Source organism: Hordeum vulgare, chromosome 5H (assembly GCF_904849725.1).
Source record: "Hordeum vulgare subsp. vulgare chromosome 5H, MorexV3_pseudomolecules_assembly, whole genome shotgun sequence".
NCBI lineage: Eukaryota > Viridiplantae > Streptophyta > Magnoliopsida > Poales > Poaceae > Hordeum > Hordeum vulgare.
This window is the reverse complement of record NC_058522.1, coordinates 18,473,048-18,493,549: the sequence shown is the minus strand read 5'-3', so window position 1 is coordinate 18,493,549 and position 20,502 is coordinate 18,473,048. Positions and strand designations below refer to the sequence as shown.

Here is a 20,502-nt window from a genome sequence, read left to right as displayed (position 1 = left end):
TGATAGGTAATCATATCTTGATGTCATCCATGTGGGCTCATGGAATGTCCATGCGTGCACACTTCATTATTGAATTGTTTTCCTACAAAATTAATCTCAACCCTTTTTTATAGATGCATGATATAGATTGAAGCATTTTGTGATGTCAACAATGTGAGCTCACTAGATGTGCACATGTAACAACTCCAATTGACAACTGGTGTGCTGGCTAACTAACTCATTCTTATGGAATTTGGCATGCTATATCTCGTCTTTAGCATTCACACTTCGCCTTGTTTTAGTACTTACTAAAACCTAGGTAGCATGCAATTGTTAACCATGCTAGGTAGTGGATTGTTCATGCGCTTGACTATATATAGAGTGCTCCTCTCTGCATGGTGTCCATAAGTCCCTCATACTCCACATATACATTTGTACTACTACCGCCACTTAAACTTTCATTTGTGTTGAACTAGCTTCATCATGGTACACACTGACACACACTCATGCATATTATTCTTACTTCCAATTTTCCATTACATGCATGTATGTATACATTCCATACTTGTGTGATTTTACATCTGTGTGATGATGCTTGCAGAGCAAGCCTGTGAAGATTGGTCTATGGGGTGGAGTCGGAGGCCAGCCTCGTGACGTCAGACACGCTCCCCACCGACTAGCCCGGGTGGAAATTTCTGGTGCAGACGCAATCCACTCCATCAAGTTTACATATGAGGATCATGCCGGGGATCAGCATGTAGAGGGTGTATGGGGAGCTCCTAGTGGGAACAAGCACACGGTGTGTGAATCAGCTTAACCTTATAAAATACCTAATATATACAATTTATATATGTAAGTAACCCTTATCGCCATATGAAGTCCTAACTGTAAATTATAAAAATGCTTGATTGTTGTTTTACACAGTTGGACCTTGAAGACACGGAATATGTGACTGAAATTTCAGGAACCTATGGTAGATGGGGTAGTGTGTCGTCAATAGTGATGTCTCTCAAATTTGTTACAAACAATGGACAGACTATAGAATGTGGTATTGCTGGTTCCGGGGGTTCCTTTCATGTCCCAGTGACTCATGGCGGCCAGATCACCGGTTTCTTTGGACGTGTTGGGGATCTAATTGATGCCATTGGAATCTATGTTCTTCCATGATCCATCATCATCCATCGAGTTACTTCCGCTATAAGGAGTAGCCCATGAGGCCTACGTGCTACTACTATTATTGTGTGTTGGTGAAATAAATCAGGGACACCTTTGTTAGCTGGCAGAATTATTATATATGCCTGCCATGCCATGATATGCCATGTCTTGAATCCCTCCCAAGTAAGGGAATGTACGAGTATGTCATTTGTGTGAAAATCTATGTCGCTTGTAATATCTAGTGCTAATAAGCACGACTTATGAATAAGTAACCACATCCCCTTTAGTTGTTCTCAAGAGAATATTGTTTTTTGTCTTGTGAAAAAGATCCATCTGACTTTCACATTGTATTTACAGTTAAAACAAATACTTCTATATATGATATAAAGTATAATAATTGGGCACAGGGTTCTTCCAAGAAAGAAATTTGATTTCTCTCGGCTATTCAAGTCCTAAAAGACAAATTTAATGGATATGTTGGATGTTTGCCTTTTCCAAACTTTTACAAATAAACTCGTCCTGAGTGTACCACTAAAGAATCATAAAAATCTTTTCGTGCGTACTTTTTATTTTGACATTGCATATGCATGTAATTTGTTTTCTCGCACGTATGTTAAATACAAACTAACTGACGGTTGTGTATCATGAAGTTAAGGAATCATGCATTCAGTCATGAGTGTTTACTGTTGGGACTCATGAATCATATATTTTCACCTTTTTCTATTGATGATAACGAGAGATGTATTTTCTAAAGTCATTTTTTCAAAAGAATGTACAGAATACATGGCATAGACAAATGGGGATATTTCCATCATATGTGTATGGAAATCCACAAAACCGAATGGGCACGCAAACTGGAATAACAGAAGTATGGTACTTTTCAGTTCGACATATCTTATTGCTAATGAGAGGTAATCATATCTTGTTGTCATGCGTGGGGATCATAGAATGTCCATGCGTGCACACATCATTATTGAATTGTAGTCCTACAAAATTTATCTCAACATTTTTTTATCCATGCACGATATAGATAGAAACATTTTTTCATGTAAACAATGTGAGCTCACTAGATGTCCACGTGTAACAACTCCAATTGTCAACCGGTGTACTGGCTAACTAACCCACTCTTAAAGAATTTGGCATGCTATATCTCGTCTTTGGAATTCACACTTCGCCTTATGTTATTATTTACTGAAACTAGCTAGCATGCAATTGTTAACCACATCCCCCTGAGTTGTTCTTTAAGGAATCCTATTTTTGTCTTGTGAAAAAGGTCCATTTTTTACATTGTACAACAAAAACTTCTTTATGTGATATAAAGTATAAGAAATGGGCGCTGGATTCTTCAAATAAAGAAATTCATTTTTTTCTTGGCTAGATAGATTCTAGAGCCGAAAGACGGATTTAATGGATATGTTGGATGTTTGTCTTGTCCAAAGTTTTGCAAATAAACTCATCCTGAGTGTACCACTAAAAAATCATGAAACTATTTTTTTGCGTACTTTTTTGTTTTGTCATTTCATATGCATGTAATTTGTTTTCACGCATCGCATGTTAAAGACAAACTAACATATGGTTGTGTTTCATGAAGTTAAGGGCTCGTGCATTCAGTCATGATTCTTTACTGTTGGGACTCGTGAATCATATATTCCATTTCCAACTGCACGTACATACCATCTACAAGATGCTCATGATTTGACATGTCTTTCGGATGCAAGATCGGTAAGATGACCCATCCATGATGTTCATTGTGCGGGTTGTGTAAAATAGTACAAACGATACCGTTACGGGTGTATGCCTAGAGAATATGTTTTTTCATGTAATCGTTTTGACTGTGGTTAGATTTGAATTTTTTTTTCTTTCAAATATGCCACACCGAGACAAAATGATTTGCACTTTTGTGAGATCCGCATTAAGATTGAGAACACTTTTATTCAAGTTGTAGTGTTGACTATTGGGAATAATCAATCGGTTAGATTTTTGTGTGATAGTATATGTCCTTTATAAGAAGCATTCTATGGGGAAAAATAGACTGCGGATAGGAGGCTTTCGGGTGTAAAATGGGGTTTTGATACTTCTCGTAGCTTTATAACCATACGTATGTACCATCTGTCGGCAATAATATATTATTGATGTGCCCTTGCTTTCGCATGCAAGACAAAAAAGGAAGACCATCTGACATGTTGGTCGTGAGTCGACGAAAAGTACTGCTTACAAATGTATTCCATTTGTACCGCTAAAGAAATTGAATTTTCCTGGTGTACTAGTTTATTTTGTGGTTGGTTATGAATGTAAATTTGTTACTTCAATGTGTGTGAAAGAATAATGAATGGATCAATTTTATTTTCTTTTGGAAGAGCCTCCTAAATGTCAAGAACCATTAAATGAATTACAAAGCAATTAGATGTTGCATATTGATATATTTCATGTAAAAAAGAATGAATGGACTACATGACATAGATTTACCTCATGATGTTCTTCTAATACGTTTGTTCAAATCTAGAAAAATGAGTTACCTTGCGGGCCTCCAATAAGTGAGAGATGTTAGTTTTGTAGTGTGGCATGTCACATCGATGATGAAAAATAATAGTTTTTGGATGTCTTAAGTGTGGTCCCAAAATATGTGCATGTATCGCCACACAATTAGCTATTATTTTTACGTTTTTCTATTGATGATAACGAGAGATGTATTTCCAAAGGTCATCAATGTCAACTCTTGCATGTTCACCCTTAATGTCCTACTGGTCAACTGATGTTTAATAGTACAATACAGGCCTCTTATACTAGTAATCAATCACTAATCAATACAGGCCCCAACTGATGTTCAACCATTCGTGTGTACCATCTTTCGCGAATAATATATTCTTGATCTAGCCTTGCTTTTTCATGCAAGACATAAGAGGAATCACATTCGAGATGTGGGTCGTGTGTCGACGAAAAGTACTAGTAATAAATTTATTCCATTTGTACCATTAAAGAAACTGAATTTTATCGGTGTACGTGTTTATTTCGTGGTTGGTTATGAATGTAAATTTGTTACTTTGATGTTCGCGAAAGAAAACTAAACGAATCAATTTTTTGCTTTTGGAAGAGCCTCATAAAGGTCAAGAACCATTTACTGAATTAAAAATAAATTAGATTTTGTAAGTTAATATATTTCATGTAAAAAAGGATGAAGGGAGTGCATGGCATAGATTTAGCTCACGATGTTCTTCTAACACAATTGTTGAAATCTAAAAAATGAGTTAGCTTGTGGGACTCGACCAAGTGAGAGATGTTAGTTTTATAGTGTGGGATGTCACATCGATAATGAAAAATAATAGTTTCTTGATGTCATAAGTGTGGGCTCAAATTATATCCACGCATCCCCACACCATTTGCTATTATTTTCACCTTTTCCTATTGATGATAACGAGAAATGTATTTTTTAGGTCGTCAGTCTCAACCCTTGCATGTTCACCCTTAACATCCTACTAGTCAACTCATGTTTTATAGTACAATGTTGGCCTCTTATACTAGTAATCAATCACTACTTACATTTGACATTCTCTGGATGCAAATCATTGAGGTCATCAAAATCCAAATATTTGATGTCCCCCTCGCCCCTACAAAAAAGGGCAAAGGAACAATTTTTTTTTAAAATAATGTAAATAATACATGTCATAGAATGGGGATATTTTCATCATATGTCTACGGAAATCCATAAAAGCGAATGAGCATGCAAACTGGAATAACTGAATTATGGCAGTTTTTAGTTCAACATATCTTATTGCTAATGATAGGTAATCATATCTTGATGTCATCCATGTGGTCTCATGGAATGTCCACGCGTGCACACTTCATTATTGAATTGTTTTCCTACAAAATGTCGGGACCCCGATCCTAAGCCATAGGATTCCAGCCTGTAACACATCGCATCCCTTTGTGGTCTCACGCACGGTTAACTCCACGGCTGCAGCCTTACCTTAGCCGGGACCGTTTGCGTCTTTTGACTCACGTATGCGATAGTGTCGCTAGCAATCCAATGTCAAAGAACCCGGATCGACATGTCTAGTCATAAACCAAAGTGGCAGTACCACACAAGGACAGGCATACATGACCCAACAAAGCAGGTGTCGGTCATCAGCGAATGTAGACGAGTCGTAGCAAGCTACAAGGACTCCATTACATCGCGTGACATTTCCCCAAAGGGGACAGACACAGCAGCTGAGAAGGACACATGCCGGGAAACCAATGCGTCCGGAGCAGTAGCGAACTAGCAAGGCTCGTTGGATCACAAAGGGGCATTTCCTTGTAAGGAGTGCTACTAAAGATCACGACTAGGTAATCGAACCCCATACATATCAAGCATGACACACGTACCCATGGCATACCAATATGTATAGATACATCGATGGCATCACAACATAACCATAAACATACAAGCTTTATTTAAGAGGCTCGGAAGAGCCACACACATAATATTACACATTAAGGTCTCTCGACCCATAATAGCAGTCATACAATACAAGCCAGCGGAAGAGTTATAAACTGTCTCGGAACAGGCAGTGCAACTAGAAGGCACATGGCCTGACTATACTACAGAGCCGACGTAGGGCCAGATCGTAGCTCGGACACCAGCTACTCGTCGTCGTCGATGTCTACGAAGAACCCTCCATTAGGGTCATTAGCAACCTCTGCAACATTTATTAAGCAAACATGAGTACGAAGGTACTCAGCAAGACTTTAGGAGAACTAACTACTCATGCAAGGTATCAAAAGGTATTGTGGGGTTTCATGCGGAAAGCCAACATTTGACTCGTGGCTAGACAACTTGCATTTTTAAATAATTTTGACAACTTGATTTCTCGCACACGAGTCCGCTAACACCACAACAATACACTATCGTGGAATCATTCCGTTTCCGTACGGAAATGCCGTCCACGACACTCACGCTTATCTTGACAATTTTATGAGTAGCCATTGAAGTTATCTATGAACAACATATGTCTCCAAGTAGTCCATATCCGCGGACGCGGCTATTCGAATAGATCATAACCCTGCTGGGGTGTACTTCGTCACACACGCTCTCGCCACTTATCGCCATGTGCACGTCATGCACCTCGGCAACCTTCAAGAGGAAGCCCAGCGAGGGAGTCGGCCACGACCGTTAACCACACTAGTACCTAGTCCAGGTTTATCGCCTATCTGAGAGTAACCCGTACGGAAGTCCGGCCAAGGTTTCCGCCACGGCCTCAAACGATGTGCGCAGGGTTCCCAAGCCCACCATCCGGGTGCCACTTGGTACACCGTGCCACTGCCTACCGCATCACGGCCCACCTCTCAGGTCAGCACCATGCACGGCCTCCAGCATTACTATAAACACCAGAAACTACTTGCAACTCCTGGACCGGGTACTACGCGATTAATAGGCCGAGCGGGGTCATATTTCAGGGCCCAGTATGTGGTAGTATCTAGTCTTGGAATGCATACACGGAACTCAGTTCCTAAGGACGGTTCCAATGAAACAACCCGCCATGTACTCCTACACAGTCTTTCACTGGTACCTTTACCAAATCAAGTTCAACACACAACCTTTGCTCACCGAACACATTCCACATTTCTGTTCATCTCCCAGATGACAGACCATACACAACTCTAAGCATAGCATGCATAGCAGGATAAGGCACATCATAGTTCAAGCAACTACCAGGTATGCTAGGTTGCAAGGTTCGGCTATTTACTGTGACAAGGTTAAGTCATGCAAAGGAAATGGGTTCAACTATCGTGGCAAAAGCAGTTGAAGCATTTGATCTTAAATGCAATAAATAGGTGCAGGAGCGAGAACATGGGATTTATCGGGATGATCAAAAGGGTTGCTTGCCTTGTTGCTCAGAGGAGGAATGATATCCGTCAGACGGATATTCGATGGAATCCGGGGGTGCGGAGCCTACCGAAATGAATGGCAACATTCAATAACAATCATATGCACTCAAAATGATGCATGAGCATGGCATGAGAATGCAAGGTGATAAGTTATTATTTTCAACATGTATTAGGTTTAGAGTAGATTTGAATCACATTCAAATAGCAATTCAAACGGGGTATTCTCGGATACCGTTTTAATTGATTCGACCTGATGCTCAGATCAACTTGATGTTAGCATGCATGAAATTTCATGTTATGGTACTGATTTGTAAGTAGGACAGTGTGTGATCATTGTATTCATAATGAAATTTGAATAATTTTTCAAATTCCATTTTAAAAGTAATTATAAGAATTGAATTATTCCTTATTCCACAATTTAGGGTTCTGTAACTTTTTCAAACATAGTTGAAAATAGCATAATCAGAATCTTTGAATTTTTCTGATACTTTTTCATATATAAATTATTTTCATTGGAGTTACAGATTAATTCTATGATTTTTACAATTTTTAGCAATTTCCTGAATTAGTTTTATACTGGAAATTCTAATTATTGCATCAGGCTGACGTCAGCAGGTCAGCCGACCTGTTCAGGTCAAACCTGACAGGGGGGCCCCGCTGGTCAGCCTCTCTGGGACTAATCCCGCGCTGACCAGCCCTAACTGAGGTTTGACTTGGCCTTGGGCCCACTTGTCAGCGAGTGATTAGGTCACTAAGCTACTGGGTTAGCTTGCCACGTCGACCCCCACCGTAGGGTGGTCGCCGGCGACCAGGCCCGCCGCGGAGGGCTCCCCAGAGGCGACCTAGACGGCGCTGCACAGCACCAAAACGCACGCGGTTTGCAGCTACAGCATGCTCGCAAGTGTCCGATCTGGCAGGACCATCTGGCGAGGCTAGGGTCGCCGGAAGAGGCGTCGGCGACGAGCCGGAGCGGCGGCCGAAGCTCGGCCTTCTATGAGGGGCGGTTCTAGGGCACGGGGAGGGCAGGTGGAGGGCTCGACACGCTCCTGGAGGCTCCAGGAGCTCGAATCCTAGCTCGGGCGCGTGGATCGGTCATCACAGCGACGGCAGCGACATGGCCGGCGGCGAGAAGCTCTCGGCCTTGGTGGGGAACTAGGATACGATGCACGGGAGAGCGTGGGGCGAGAGGGAAAACGACGACGAGCTCACGGCGGTTCCGATGGCGCTGAAGAGGGGCTCGGGGATGCGCCGGAGGAAGCGAATCGACGGGAGAGGTCTGGCGGCCGGAGGTGGAAGACGACGGCGTTGCGGGCGTTGCAGGGCTCGAGGAAGCTTCGGCTTCTGCAGAGATGACCAGGGCGACGAGGCGGAGTTAATGGCGTGCTCTGGGAGGGAATCCTATGGCCAGGGGCACGGCCAGCTCGAGCTCGAGCTCGGCTCTAATGGCGGCAGCAAGGAGGAGGAGGAGATCCGGGAGGAGGAAGAGAACCGAGGCGGGGAATGGATAGGGGAGGCTCTGGGGAGCTTATCCCCGTCGTCGCCAGCGCGAGGCGGCGGCCAGGCAGGCACGCAGGTGCGTGGCCGTGCCGGAGGGGGTGGCGGTCACCTCCTGCTGCCTACTGGCGCAAGGGAGGGGACGAGCCAGGGATGGGCCGGGCCAGGCTTAGGCGACAGGTAAGGTTTTTCCATTTTTTCTGTTTTTGTTTTTCTGTTTTGCTAATTAATTCAGCTCCAAAACAAAAATTAAAAACTATTTTAGACCTCCTGAAATATTTCTTATAATATCCCCAACCATTTTCAAGCTTTTCGACATTTTTGGAAATTTATAGTTTCTGATTTCAAATTTAAAACTTGAAACCAGTAGCCTTTTTCATTTATTCAAAAAGCTTAAGGTGTCAAGAAAATAGTTTTCTCCAATGCTCATTTACTTTCATGATTTATCAGAAAGTTTGAACATTTCTTGAGGCCATTTTGGGTTCATTGATTTTGAACTAATTTGAGATTTCCTTTAATTGAAATGGTGGCTAGGGTTTTGAGTTTTTCCTTTGCCACTTTGTTGCTTTTGTTGAAACTTCTTAGATGCAAATGCAAAGAAGACATGAGCACAATGCTATCTTGCTTAAGGGTTAGGGATGTGACAACTCACCCCCACTCAAAAGAATCTCGTCCCGAGATTTAGAAGTCGTCGGGAATAACGCCGGATGTTCAAGTCGGAGACGATCCTCTCTTTCCCAAGTTGCCTCCTTTTCAGAATGATTTGACCATTGAACTTTAAGAAACTTGAGGTTTCGACGTCGAGTGGTACGCTCAGCTTGATCAAGAATACGCACGGGGTATTCTCGGTATGAAAGGTTATCTTGTAGATCAAGCGTTTCGTGGTCCACTTCATGGATAGGATCCGAAAAGCAACGCCTGAGTTGCGAGACGTGGAAGACATCATGAACCTTGGAAAGATGTGGAGGAAGTTCCAACTGGTAGGCAACTTCTCCTCGTTTGGCAAGAATGCGAAAAGGACCAATGTAACGAGGAGCCAATTTTCCCTTGATACCGTAACGATGGGTACCCTTCAAAGGTGTAACCCAAAGGTAAGCCTTCTCGTCAACTTCAAAGGTCACAGCCTTATGATGACGATCATATTGGCTCTTTTGACGAGACTGGGCTGTTTTCAACTTTTCACGAATAATGCGAACCTGCTCTTCTGCATCCTGGATCATATCCGGGCCAAAGAGTTGCCTCTCTCCGGTTTCTGACCAATTAAGAGGGGTTCGACATCTTCGTCCATAGAGAACTTCAAAAGGGGCTTTGCCCAAGCTTGATTGATAACTATTGTTATAAGCGAATTCGGCGAATGGAAGGCACTTCTCCCAATTCATACCGAACGAAATAACACAAGCTCGGAGCATATCTTCTATGATTTGATTCACTCTTTCTACTTGACCACTTGATTGAGGATGGAAAGCAGTGCTAAAAGATAAGTGAGTCCCCATGGCATTCTGAAAACTTTCCCAGAAGCGAGAAGTAAAGATACTTCCATGGTCCGAGTTAATTTCCAGGGGAACACCATGAAGAGACACTATTCGAGAGGTATATAACTCTGCTAGCTGGCTAGCTGTTATACCCTCACGAACAGGAAGAAAATGAGCCACTTTGGAAAGACGGTCAATGACCACAAAGATAGCATTATTACCTTTCTTGGTCTTGGGAAATCCGGTAATGAAATCCATGCTAACTTTATCCCATTTCCATTCAGGAATAGCTAGAGGTTGAAGGGTGCCAGCAGGCCTTTGATGTTCTGCCTTAACTCGACGACAAACGTCGCAGTTAGCAACGAACTCAGCAATTTCTCTCTTCATCCTAGTCCACCAGAACCTCTGGCGTAGGTCCTGATACATCTTAGTACTACCGGGATGAATGGTGAGAGGAGAATCATGAGCCTCCTTAAGGATTAACTGCCTTAGATGTGGGTTCTTAGGAACCACTAAACGATTCTGGAAGAACACAACACCTTGATCATTCATGGAAAATTCTTTAGCGTTTTCGCTAAAAATATTCTCCTTGATCCGTGATATACCCTTGTCACGCTTTTGGCCAGCTATAATTTGATCCTTAAGAGTAGGCTTCGCCACCAGGGTAGAAAGGAATCCTTGAGGAACAATATGAAGATTCAACTTCCGAAAGTCCTCATGGAGATGTGGTTGACCTTGTTGTAACATCAAATTGTTACAATAAGATTTATGGCTTAGTGCATCGGCCATAACATTGGCCTTCCCCCGGGGTGTAAGTTATCCCTAAGTCGTAATCCGAGATCAACTCAACCCACCGTCTTTGCCTGAGATTCAAATCCGGCTGGGTGAAGATATACTTCAGACTTTGGTGATCAGTGAATATTTCGCAACGATTACCCAGAAGGTAATATCGCCAGGTTTTTAGTGCATGGACCACAGCTGCAAGCTCAAGGTCATGGGTGGGATAATTATCCTCATGTGGACGCAACTGTCGAGATGCGTATGCGATCACATGACGATCTTGCATGAGAATGCAACCTAATCCTTGTCGCGAGGCATCGCAATAGATAACAAAGTCCTTAGAAATATCTGGTGGTAGCAACACAGGTGCGGAAGTCAGACGTCTTTTCAGTTCCTGAAAACTATGCTCACACTGTGGTGTCCACTCGAACTTTTTATCCTTCTTGAGGAGTTCAGTTAGAGTTGCAACCTTGGAGAAATTCTCGACGAAGCGGCGACAATAGCTCGCTAGACCAAGAAAACTCCTAACTTGCTTAACCGATTCAGGTTGAGTCCAATCAAGGACAGCTTGAACTCTCTCGGGATTGACAGCAATACCCTTGCCAGAGATTACGTGGCCCAGATAGGTCACTTCTGGTAACCAGAATTCACATTTTGAAAACTTGGCATAAAGGCGATGCTCTCGAAGTTTCATCAATACCAGCCTTAGATGCTCGGCATGTTCTTGTTCATTCTTCGTGTAGATGAGAATATCATCGAGGTATACCACAACGAATTTATCCAAATACTCCATGAAGATTGAGTTCATCAGCCGAGAGAAAGTGGCTGGGGCATTGGTTAAACCGAAGGACATAACGGTGTACTCATATTGTACATAACGAGTAACAAAGGCCGTTTTTGGAATGTCCCTGTTCTTAATCTTGATTTGATGGTATCCCAACCTCAAATCCATTTTGGAGAAGACTGAAGATCCAGCGAGCTGATCGTACAGATCGTTGATCCTAGGGAGCGGACACTTGTTCTTAATGGTGACCAAATTAACTGGTCGGTAATCTACAACCATCCGATCCGTTCCGTCTTTCTTGTTGACGAAGAGGACGGGACAAGCCCAAGGAGAAGAGCTAGGACGAATGAAACCTTTGTTCAAGGCCTCATCTAATTGCTTCTTAAGTTCGGCTAGCTCTAGGGGTGCCATCTTATAAGGTCTCCTGGCTATTGGGACAGTTCCCGGAACAAGATCTATCACAAACTCTACATCTCTGTCAGGTGGAATTCCTGGCAGTTCCTCTGGAAAAACATCCGGGAAGTCACGGACTACCGGAATGTCTTCAAGTTCCGGAAGAGGGTTGGCATTTAGGGAATAGAGCTGGCATTTCGCAACTCGAGTAGAGACATTTACTATCTCACCCGAGGGATGGGTAAGCTGGACATTTCTAGAATGAGTATCAATCTTGGCATAGTGAGCTGACATCCAGTCCATGCCCAAGATGATATTAATATCCGAAGATTTCAATGCTATCAATGAGGCTAGAAAAACTAGCCTGTCTACTAGAATTTCATTGTCATAGGTTATCCTAGAGGTTTGCCATTCACTACCAGGGGTTTGGACAACCAATGGGATTGGCATATCACAAAAATACATGTTATGCAACTGTGCATAACTTTCTGAAATGAAGGAATGAGAAGACCCAGTGTCAAAGAGAACGGACGCTGGGTGTTGATTAACAAGAAGCGTACCCAGCATGACGTCGGGATCCTCTGCAGCTTCTTCTGCTGACACATAGTTCACACGGCCACGTGCAGGAGTTGGCTTCACATAATAAGCTTTGCACGACTTGGCCTGCCCGACGGACTTTCCGGGTTGCTTGGCACCCACATTTTGAGGACACTCACGGGAATAATGCCCTGGTTCTCCACACTTGTAGCATATCACCTGGTTGGCACGTGGTGCAGCATTGCTAGCTGGACAACCATAAGCTTTTGCTGGAGGGTTGGCCTGATTCGTCTGAGGCGCCACGTAGGATGGCCTCGGAGTGTATCTTGGCGGCAGAGAACTGTTTGGAACCCACAGCCTGCGTTTTGGAAACGCGGAACCAGAAGATGAGCCAAAGTCACGGGAGTGCTTCCTTGTGGCTTCGAAGTCAGTATGACCAGTCTCCGCACTGATCGCTTTGTTGACCAGGGCTTGAAAACTTGCACACTCATGGAGGCGCAGATCACGACGGAGCTCAGGGCTCAGTCCCTTACGGAATCTTGCTTGCTTCTTGGCGTCGGTAGACACCTCCTCTGTTGCATAGCGGGCGAGGTTACCGAAATCGCGGCTATAGGCATCCACAGACAACTTGCCTTGAGTGAAGGCACAGAACTCCTCTCTCTTTCTGTCCATCAGGCCCTCTGGAATATGGTACGGACGAAAAGCTACACTGAAGTCTGCCCATGTGGCCACTGGTTCAGCGAGACGCATAGCTTCAAAATTCTCCCACCACAGATTGGCGGGTCCTTCCAGGAAATACGCCGCGAAGGTCACCTTGTCGGCCTCAGACACATTCGCAGAGCGAATCTTGCGTGAGATGCTGCACAGCCAGTCATCAGCGTCGAGGGGATCGACGGAATGATGAAACTTTGGAGGATTCAGCTTCACAAAGTCATTGAGGGACACTGCAGCATTCCTAGGCTGTCGAGCCGTATTCTGCTCAATACGCTCTAGCAGTCGGTTGGTCTCCCTTTTGTTTCTTTCTGCCTCAAGCATCACTTCTACCAGAGAAGGTGGGTGAGGCAGGTCTTCCTGCGACGCTTGACTACCCTCACCTTGCTCATGAGCAGGGGCACGGTTCAACCTGGTGAACACCATCCTAACAAACAAACTCATAGCTTAGACCAACATCATATCAATACTAGCTATGGATTAAGAATGTACTGAACAGACGGAATGCGGAAATTAATATCCGAACAGCATGGTAACAAGCAACTGCTATATATACACCATGGTTCATACACACCCTTACATAGTTCAGTACAACCTTAAACGAAGAGCAAACTACTGAAATTATGAAACTACTCATTAGAGGCTTACAGGCTTCCTATACATTATTTATCTAGGCCTCCGGAATTCATTTCACATTACTACCATACTTCACAAGTCACGCAGGACTGTGAACGTACGACTACTACCATACTATCCTTCCGCTCACAGCTCAGGCATCCGCATAGAACATCTCATAGAGATTACCTCCATGACCTGGAAGCTCAACCTGCGGATCAGGAAACACTCTAGCCTGAGATCCCTGGGATCCATAAGGACACGGATGTGGCCTTGGTCCCCTGACTGGTGGTAAGAGGGGTCCCCGAAGAGGTGTGACTCCTCCTATAGCTGGCCAGTCAACGTGGGCCGGAAGATGGGTTCTAACAGGGTTCAGCATCTCCATCTCTCCATACCCTCTCTGCACTACCGGTGCCAGCTGCGTCAAAGCTGTCCACAGACGGGCACGGGTAGCATAAAGCTCCATGCGGAGAGCACGAGCATCCCTGTCTCTGTTCTCTAGCATCTCAACAGTGGACTGCAGAAGTGGATCCTCCATAGAAGAATCAAAATAGACTCCACTGAGGTATCCCTCTTCACCAGACTGAGAGGCCGGAACATAGCAGAACTCTGAATTCTGCAGCAGTGCATGTCTTGCTCTCATAATAGTCAGCATTGAATACGCAGCATCCTGAACTGCCATGTCAACGGTGACCCCCAACCCATAGGACCAATGGATTGGCTTCTCAGTTCCAGGGTAGTCTGGAAATACCCTAACAGTGTAGATGTACTGGCTCTGGTTGAAGTCTCGGTACTGTTCCTCTACCGTGTACTTGGGGTACCAGCGGTAACCGCACACCGACATCACCCTGACCAGCATGGCCGTATGACCCGGCACATCAATGCACCTGGTCAGACGTACCACCTGACGAGAAGGACGGCCAGGCATCTGTAAATAGAGAGTAATGCAAAAGCATTAGAGCTCTGAATGCAAAATTGGGCAGCATAACGGTTGTAAATGCTCAAAACAAATTTGAGACAACCCAAAAATGGAATAGCGTAACCACTCAACTATCAAGTTCCACTTTTTGATCATCAAACTTACTTCATGCTTCCTAGGAATAAAATAAACCCAATATCTCTCGACCCGTAGTCCTATAATCTACCGATGAGAAACACGAGCCTAGGAGAAGATGAGTAACCTAGTCCTTAATTCCCGCAGAAAAGACAAGGATGACCAGAATAGAATGACTTGAGAAGAGAACAAGAGTCTGACGTTCCCTTCCACAAACAATTCCCTTATATATAACTAAAGAAATTCTAAACTCAACTTCGACCAGTTTGGCTTAGTAATCCTACAGTCAGTCAGGCTCTGATACCAACGCTGTCGGGACCCCGATCCTAAGCCATAGGAATCCAGCCTGTAACACATCGCATCCCTTTGTGGTCTCAGGCACGGTTAACTCCACGGCTGCAGCCTTACCTTAGCCGGGACCGTTTGCGTCTTTTGACTCACGTATGCGATAGTGTCGCTAGCAATCCAATGTCAAAGAACCCGGATCGACATGTCTAGTCATAAACCAAAGTGGCAGTACCACACAAGGACAGGCATACATGACCCAACAAAGCAGGTGTCGGTCATCAGCGAATGTAGACGAGTCGTAGCAAGCTACAAGGACTCCATTACATCGCGTGACATTTCCCCAAAGGGGACAGACACAGCAGATGAGAAGGACACATGCCGGTCAACCAATGCGTCCGGAGCAGTAGCGAACTACCAAGGCTCGTTGGATCACAAAGGGGCATTTCCTTGTAAGGAGTGCTACTAAAGATCACGACTAGGTAATCGAACCCCATACATATCAAGCATGACACACGTACGCATGGCATATCAATATGTATAGATACATCGATGGCATCACAACATAACCATAAACATACAAGCTTTATTTAAGAGGCTCGGAAGAGCCACACACATAATATTACACATTAAGGTCTCTCGACCCATAATAGCAGTCATACAATACAAGCCCGCGAAAGAGTTATAAACTGTCTGGGAACAGGCAGTGCAACTAGAAGGCACATGCACTGACTATACTACACAGCCGGAGTAGGGCCAGATCGTAGCTGGAAAACCAGCTACTCGTCGTCGTCGATGTCTACGAAGAACCCTCCATTAGGGTCATTAGCAACCTCTGCAACATTTATTAAGCAAACATGAGTACGAAGGTACTCAGCAAGACTTTAGGAGAACTAACTACTCATGCAAGGTATCAAAAGGTATTGTGGGGTTTCATGCGGAAAGCCAGCATTTGACTCGTGGCTAGACAACTTGCATTTTTAAATTATTTTGACAACTTGATTTCTCGCACACGAGTCCGCTAACACCACAACAATACACTATCGTGGAATCATTCCGTCTCCGTACGGAAATGCCGTCCACGACACTCACGCTTATCTTGACAATTTTATGAGTAGCCATTGAAGTTATCTATGAACAACATATGTCTCCAAGTAGTCCATATCCGCGGACGCGGCTATTCGAATAGATCATAACCCTGCAGGGGTGTACTTCGTCACACACGCTCTCGCCACTTATCGCCATGTGCACGTCATGCACCTCAGCAACCTTCAAGCGGAAGCCCAGCGAGGGAGTCGGCCACGACCGTTAACCACACTAGTACCTAGTCCAGGTTTATCGCCTATCTGAGAGTAACCCGTACGGAAGTCCGGCCGAGGTTTCCGCCACGGCCTCAAACGATGTGCGCAGGGTTCCCAAGCCCACCATCCGGGTGCCACTTGGTACACCGTGCCACTGCCTACCGCATCACGGCCCACCTCTCAGGTCAGCACCATGCACGGCCTCCAGCATTACTATAAACACCAGAAACTACTTGCAATTCCTGGACCGGGTACTACGCGATTAATAGGCCGAGCGGGGTCATATTTCAGGGCCCAGCATGTGGTAGTATCTAGTCTTGGAATGCATACACGGAACTCAGTTCCTAAGGACGGTTCCAATGAAACAACCCGCCATGTACTCCTACACAGCCTTTCACCGGTACCTTTACCAAATCAAGTTCAACACACAACCTTTGCTCACCGAACACATTCCACATTTCTGTTCATATCCCAGATGACGGACCATACACAACTCTAAGCATAGCATGCATAGCAGGATAAGGCACATCATAGTTCAAGCAACTACCAGGTATGCTTGGTTGCAAGGTTCGGCTATTTACTGTGACAAGGTTAAGTCATGCAAAGGAAATGGGTTCAACTATCGTGGCAAAAGCAGTTGAAGCATTTGATCTTAAATGCAATAAATAGGTGCAGGAGCGAGAACATGGGATTTATCGGGATGATCAAAAGGGTTGCTTGCCTTGTTGCTCAGAGGAGGAACGATATCCGTCAGACGGATATTCGATGGAATCCGAGGGTGCGGAGCCTACCGAAATGAATGGCAACATTCAATAACAATCATATGCACTCAAAATGATGCATGAGCATGGCATGAGAATGCAAGGTGATAAGTTATTATTTTCAACATGTATTAGGTTTAGAGTAGATTTGAATCACATTCAAATAGCAATTCAAACGGGGTATTCTCGGATACCGTTTTAATTGATTCGACCTGATGCTCAGATCAACTTGATGTTAGCATGCATGAAATGTCATGTTATGGTACTGATTTGTAAGTAGGACAGTGTGTGATCATTGTATTCATAATGAAATTTGAATAATTTTTCAAATTCCATTTTAAAAGTAATTATAAGAATTGAATTATTCCTTATTCCACAATTTAGGGTTCTGTAACTTTTTCAAACATAGTTGAAAATAGCATAATCAGAATCTTTGAATTTTTCTGATACTTTTCCATATATAAATTATTTTCATTGGAGTTATAGATTAATTTCGATTTTTACAATTTTTAGCAATTTCCTGAATTAGTTTTATACTGGAAATTCTAATTATTGCATCAGGCTGACGTCAGCAGGTCAGCCGACCTGTTCAGGTCAAACCTAACAGGGGGGCCCCACTGGTCAGCCTCTCTGGGACTAATCCCGCGCTGACCAGCCCTAACTGAGGTTTGACTTGGCCTTGGGCCCACTTGTCAGCGAGTGATTAGGTCACTAAGCGGCTGGGTTAGCTTGCCACGTCGACCCCCACCGGAGGGTGGTCGCCCGCGACCAGGCCCGCGGCGGAGGGCTCGCCGGAGGCGACCTAGACGGCGCTGCACAGCACCAAAACGCACGCGGTTTGCAACTACAGCATGCTCGCGAAGTGGCCGATCTGGCAGGATCATCTGGGAGGCTAGGGTCGCCGGAAGAGGCGTCGGCGATGAGCCGGAGCGGCGGCCGAAGCTCGGCCTTCTATGAGGGGCGGTTCTAGGGCACGGGGAGGGCAGCTGGAGGGCTCGACACGGTCCTGGAGGCTCCAGGAGCTCGAATCCTAGCTCGGGCGCGTGGATCGGTCATCACAGCGACGACAGCGACATGGCCGGCGGCGAGAAGCTCTCGGCCTTGGTGGGGAACTAGGATACGATGCATGGGAGAGCGTGGGGCAAGAGGGAAAACGACGACGAGCTCACGGCGGTTGGCGCTGAAGAGGTGCTCGGGGATGCGCCGGAGGAAGCGAATCGACGGGAGAGGTCCTGTGGCCGGAGGTGGAAGACGACGGCCTTGCGGGCGTTGCAGGGCTCGAGGAAGTTTCGGCTTCTGCAGAGATGACCAGGGCGACGAGGCGGAGTTAATGGCGTGCTCTGGGAGGGAATCCTATGGCCAGGGGCACGGCCAGCTCGAGCTCGAGCTCGGCTCTAATGGCGGCAGCAAGGAGGAGGAGGAGATCCGGGAGGAGGAAGAGAACCGAGGCGGGGAATGGATAGGGGAGGCTCTGGGGAGCTTATCCCCGTCGTCGCCAGCGCGAGGCGGCGGCCACGCAGGCACGCAGGTGCGTGGCCGCGCCGGAGGGGGCGGCGGCCACCTCCTGCTGCCTACTGGCGCGAGGGAGGGGACGAGCCAGGGATGGGCCGGGCCAGGCTTAGGCGACACGTAAGGTTTTTCCATTTTTTTCTGTTTTTGTTTTTCTGTTTTGCTAATTATTGTTTTGCTAATTCATTCAGCTCCAAAACAAAAAGTAAAAACTATTTTAGACCTCCTGAAATATTTTTTATAATATCCCCAACCATTTTCAAGCTTTTCAACATTTTGGAAATTTATAGTTTCTGATTTCAAATTTAAAACTTGAAACCAGTAGCCTTTTTCATTTATTCAAAAAGCTTAAGGTGTCAAGAAAATAGTTTTCTCCAATGCTCATTTACTTTCATGATTTATCAGAAAGTTTGAACATTTCTTGAGGCCATTTTGGGTTCATCGATTTTGAACTAGTTTGAGATTTCCTTTAATTGAAATGGTGGCTAGGGTTTTGAGTTTTTCCTTTGCCACTTCGTTGCTTTTGTTGAAACTTCTTAGATGCAAATGCAAAGAAGACATGAGCACAATGCTATCTTGCTTAAGGGTTAGGGATGTGACACAAAATTAATCTCAACCCTTTTTTATAGATGCTTGATATAGATTGAAGCATTTTGTGATGTCAACAATGTGAGCTCACTAGATGTGCACATGTAACAACTCCAATTGACAACTGGTGTGCTGGCTAACTAACTCATTCTTAAGGAATTTGGCATGCTATATGTCGTCTTTGGCATTCACACTTCGCCTTGTTTTAGTACTTACTAAAACCTAGCTAGCATGCAATTGTTAACCATGCTAGGTAGTGGATTATTCATTCGCTTGACTCTATATAGGGTGCTCCTCTCTGCATGGTGTCCATAAGTCCCTCATACTCCATATATACATTTGTACTACTACCACCACTTAAACTTTCATTTGTGTTGAACTAGCTTCATCATGGTACACACTGACACACAGTCATGCACATTATTCTTACTTCCAATTTTCCATTACATGCATGTATGTATACATTCCATACTTTGTGTGATTTTACATCTGTGTGATGACGTTTGCAGAGCGAGCCTCTGAAGATTGGTCTATGGGGCGGAGTCGGAGGCCAGCCTCGTGACGTCAGACACGCTCCCCACCGACTAGCCCGGGTGGAAATTTCTGGTGCAGACGCAATCCACTCCATCAAGTTTACATATGAGGATCATGCTGGGGATCAGCATATAGAGGGTGTATGGGGAGCTCCTAGTGGGAACAAGCACACGGTGTGTGAATCAGCTTAACCTTATAAAATACCTAATATATACAATTTATATATGTAAGTAACCCTTATCACCATATGAAGTCCTAACTGTAAATTATAAAAATGTTTGATTGTTGTTTTACACAGTTGGACCTTGAAGACATGGAATATGTGACTGAAATTTCAGGAACCTATGGTAGATGGGGTAGTGTGTCGTCAATAGTGACGTCTCTCAAATTTGTTACAAACAATGGACAGACTATAGAATGTGGTATTGCTGGTTCAAGGGGTTCCTTTCATGGCCCAGTGACTCATGGTGGCCATATCACCGGTTTCTTTGGACGTGTTGGGGATCTAATTGATGCCATTGGAATCTATGTTCTTCCATGATCCATCATCATCCATCGAGTTACTTCCGCTATAAGGAGTAGCCCGTGAGGCCTACGTGCTACTACTATTATTGTGTGTTGTTGAAATAAATCAGGGACACCTTTGTTAGCTGGCAGAATTATTATATATGCCTGCCATGCCATG

General features: G+C 44.6%; 1 protein-coding gene across 1 annotated transcript; it reads left to right on the top strand.

The window, feature by feature from the left end:
* The first annotated feature begins 323 nt into the window (after positions 1 to 323).
* LOC123396588 (horcolin-like) lies at positions 324 to 1,420 on the top strand. Its single transcript, XM_045091481.1, has 3 exons — positions 324 to 465; positions 581 to 778; positions 904 to 1,420. Exons 1-3 carry the CDS (start codon positions 463 to 465, stop codon positions 1,144 to 1,146), a joined length of 444 nt encoding a protein of 147 aa, XP_044947416.1. The 5' UTR covers positions 324 to 462; the 3' UTR covers positions 1,147 to 1,420.
* Positions 1,421 to 20,502: the final 19,082 nt, after the last annotated feature.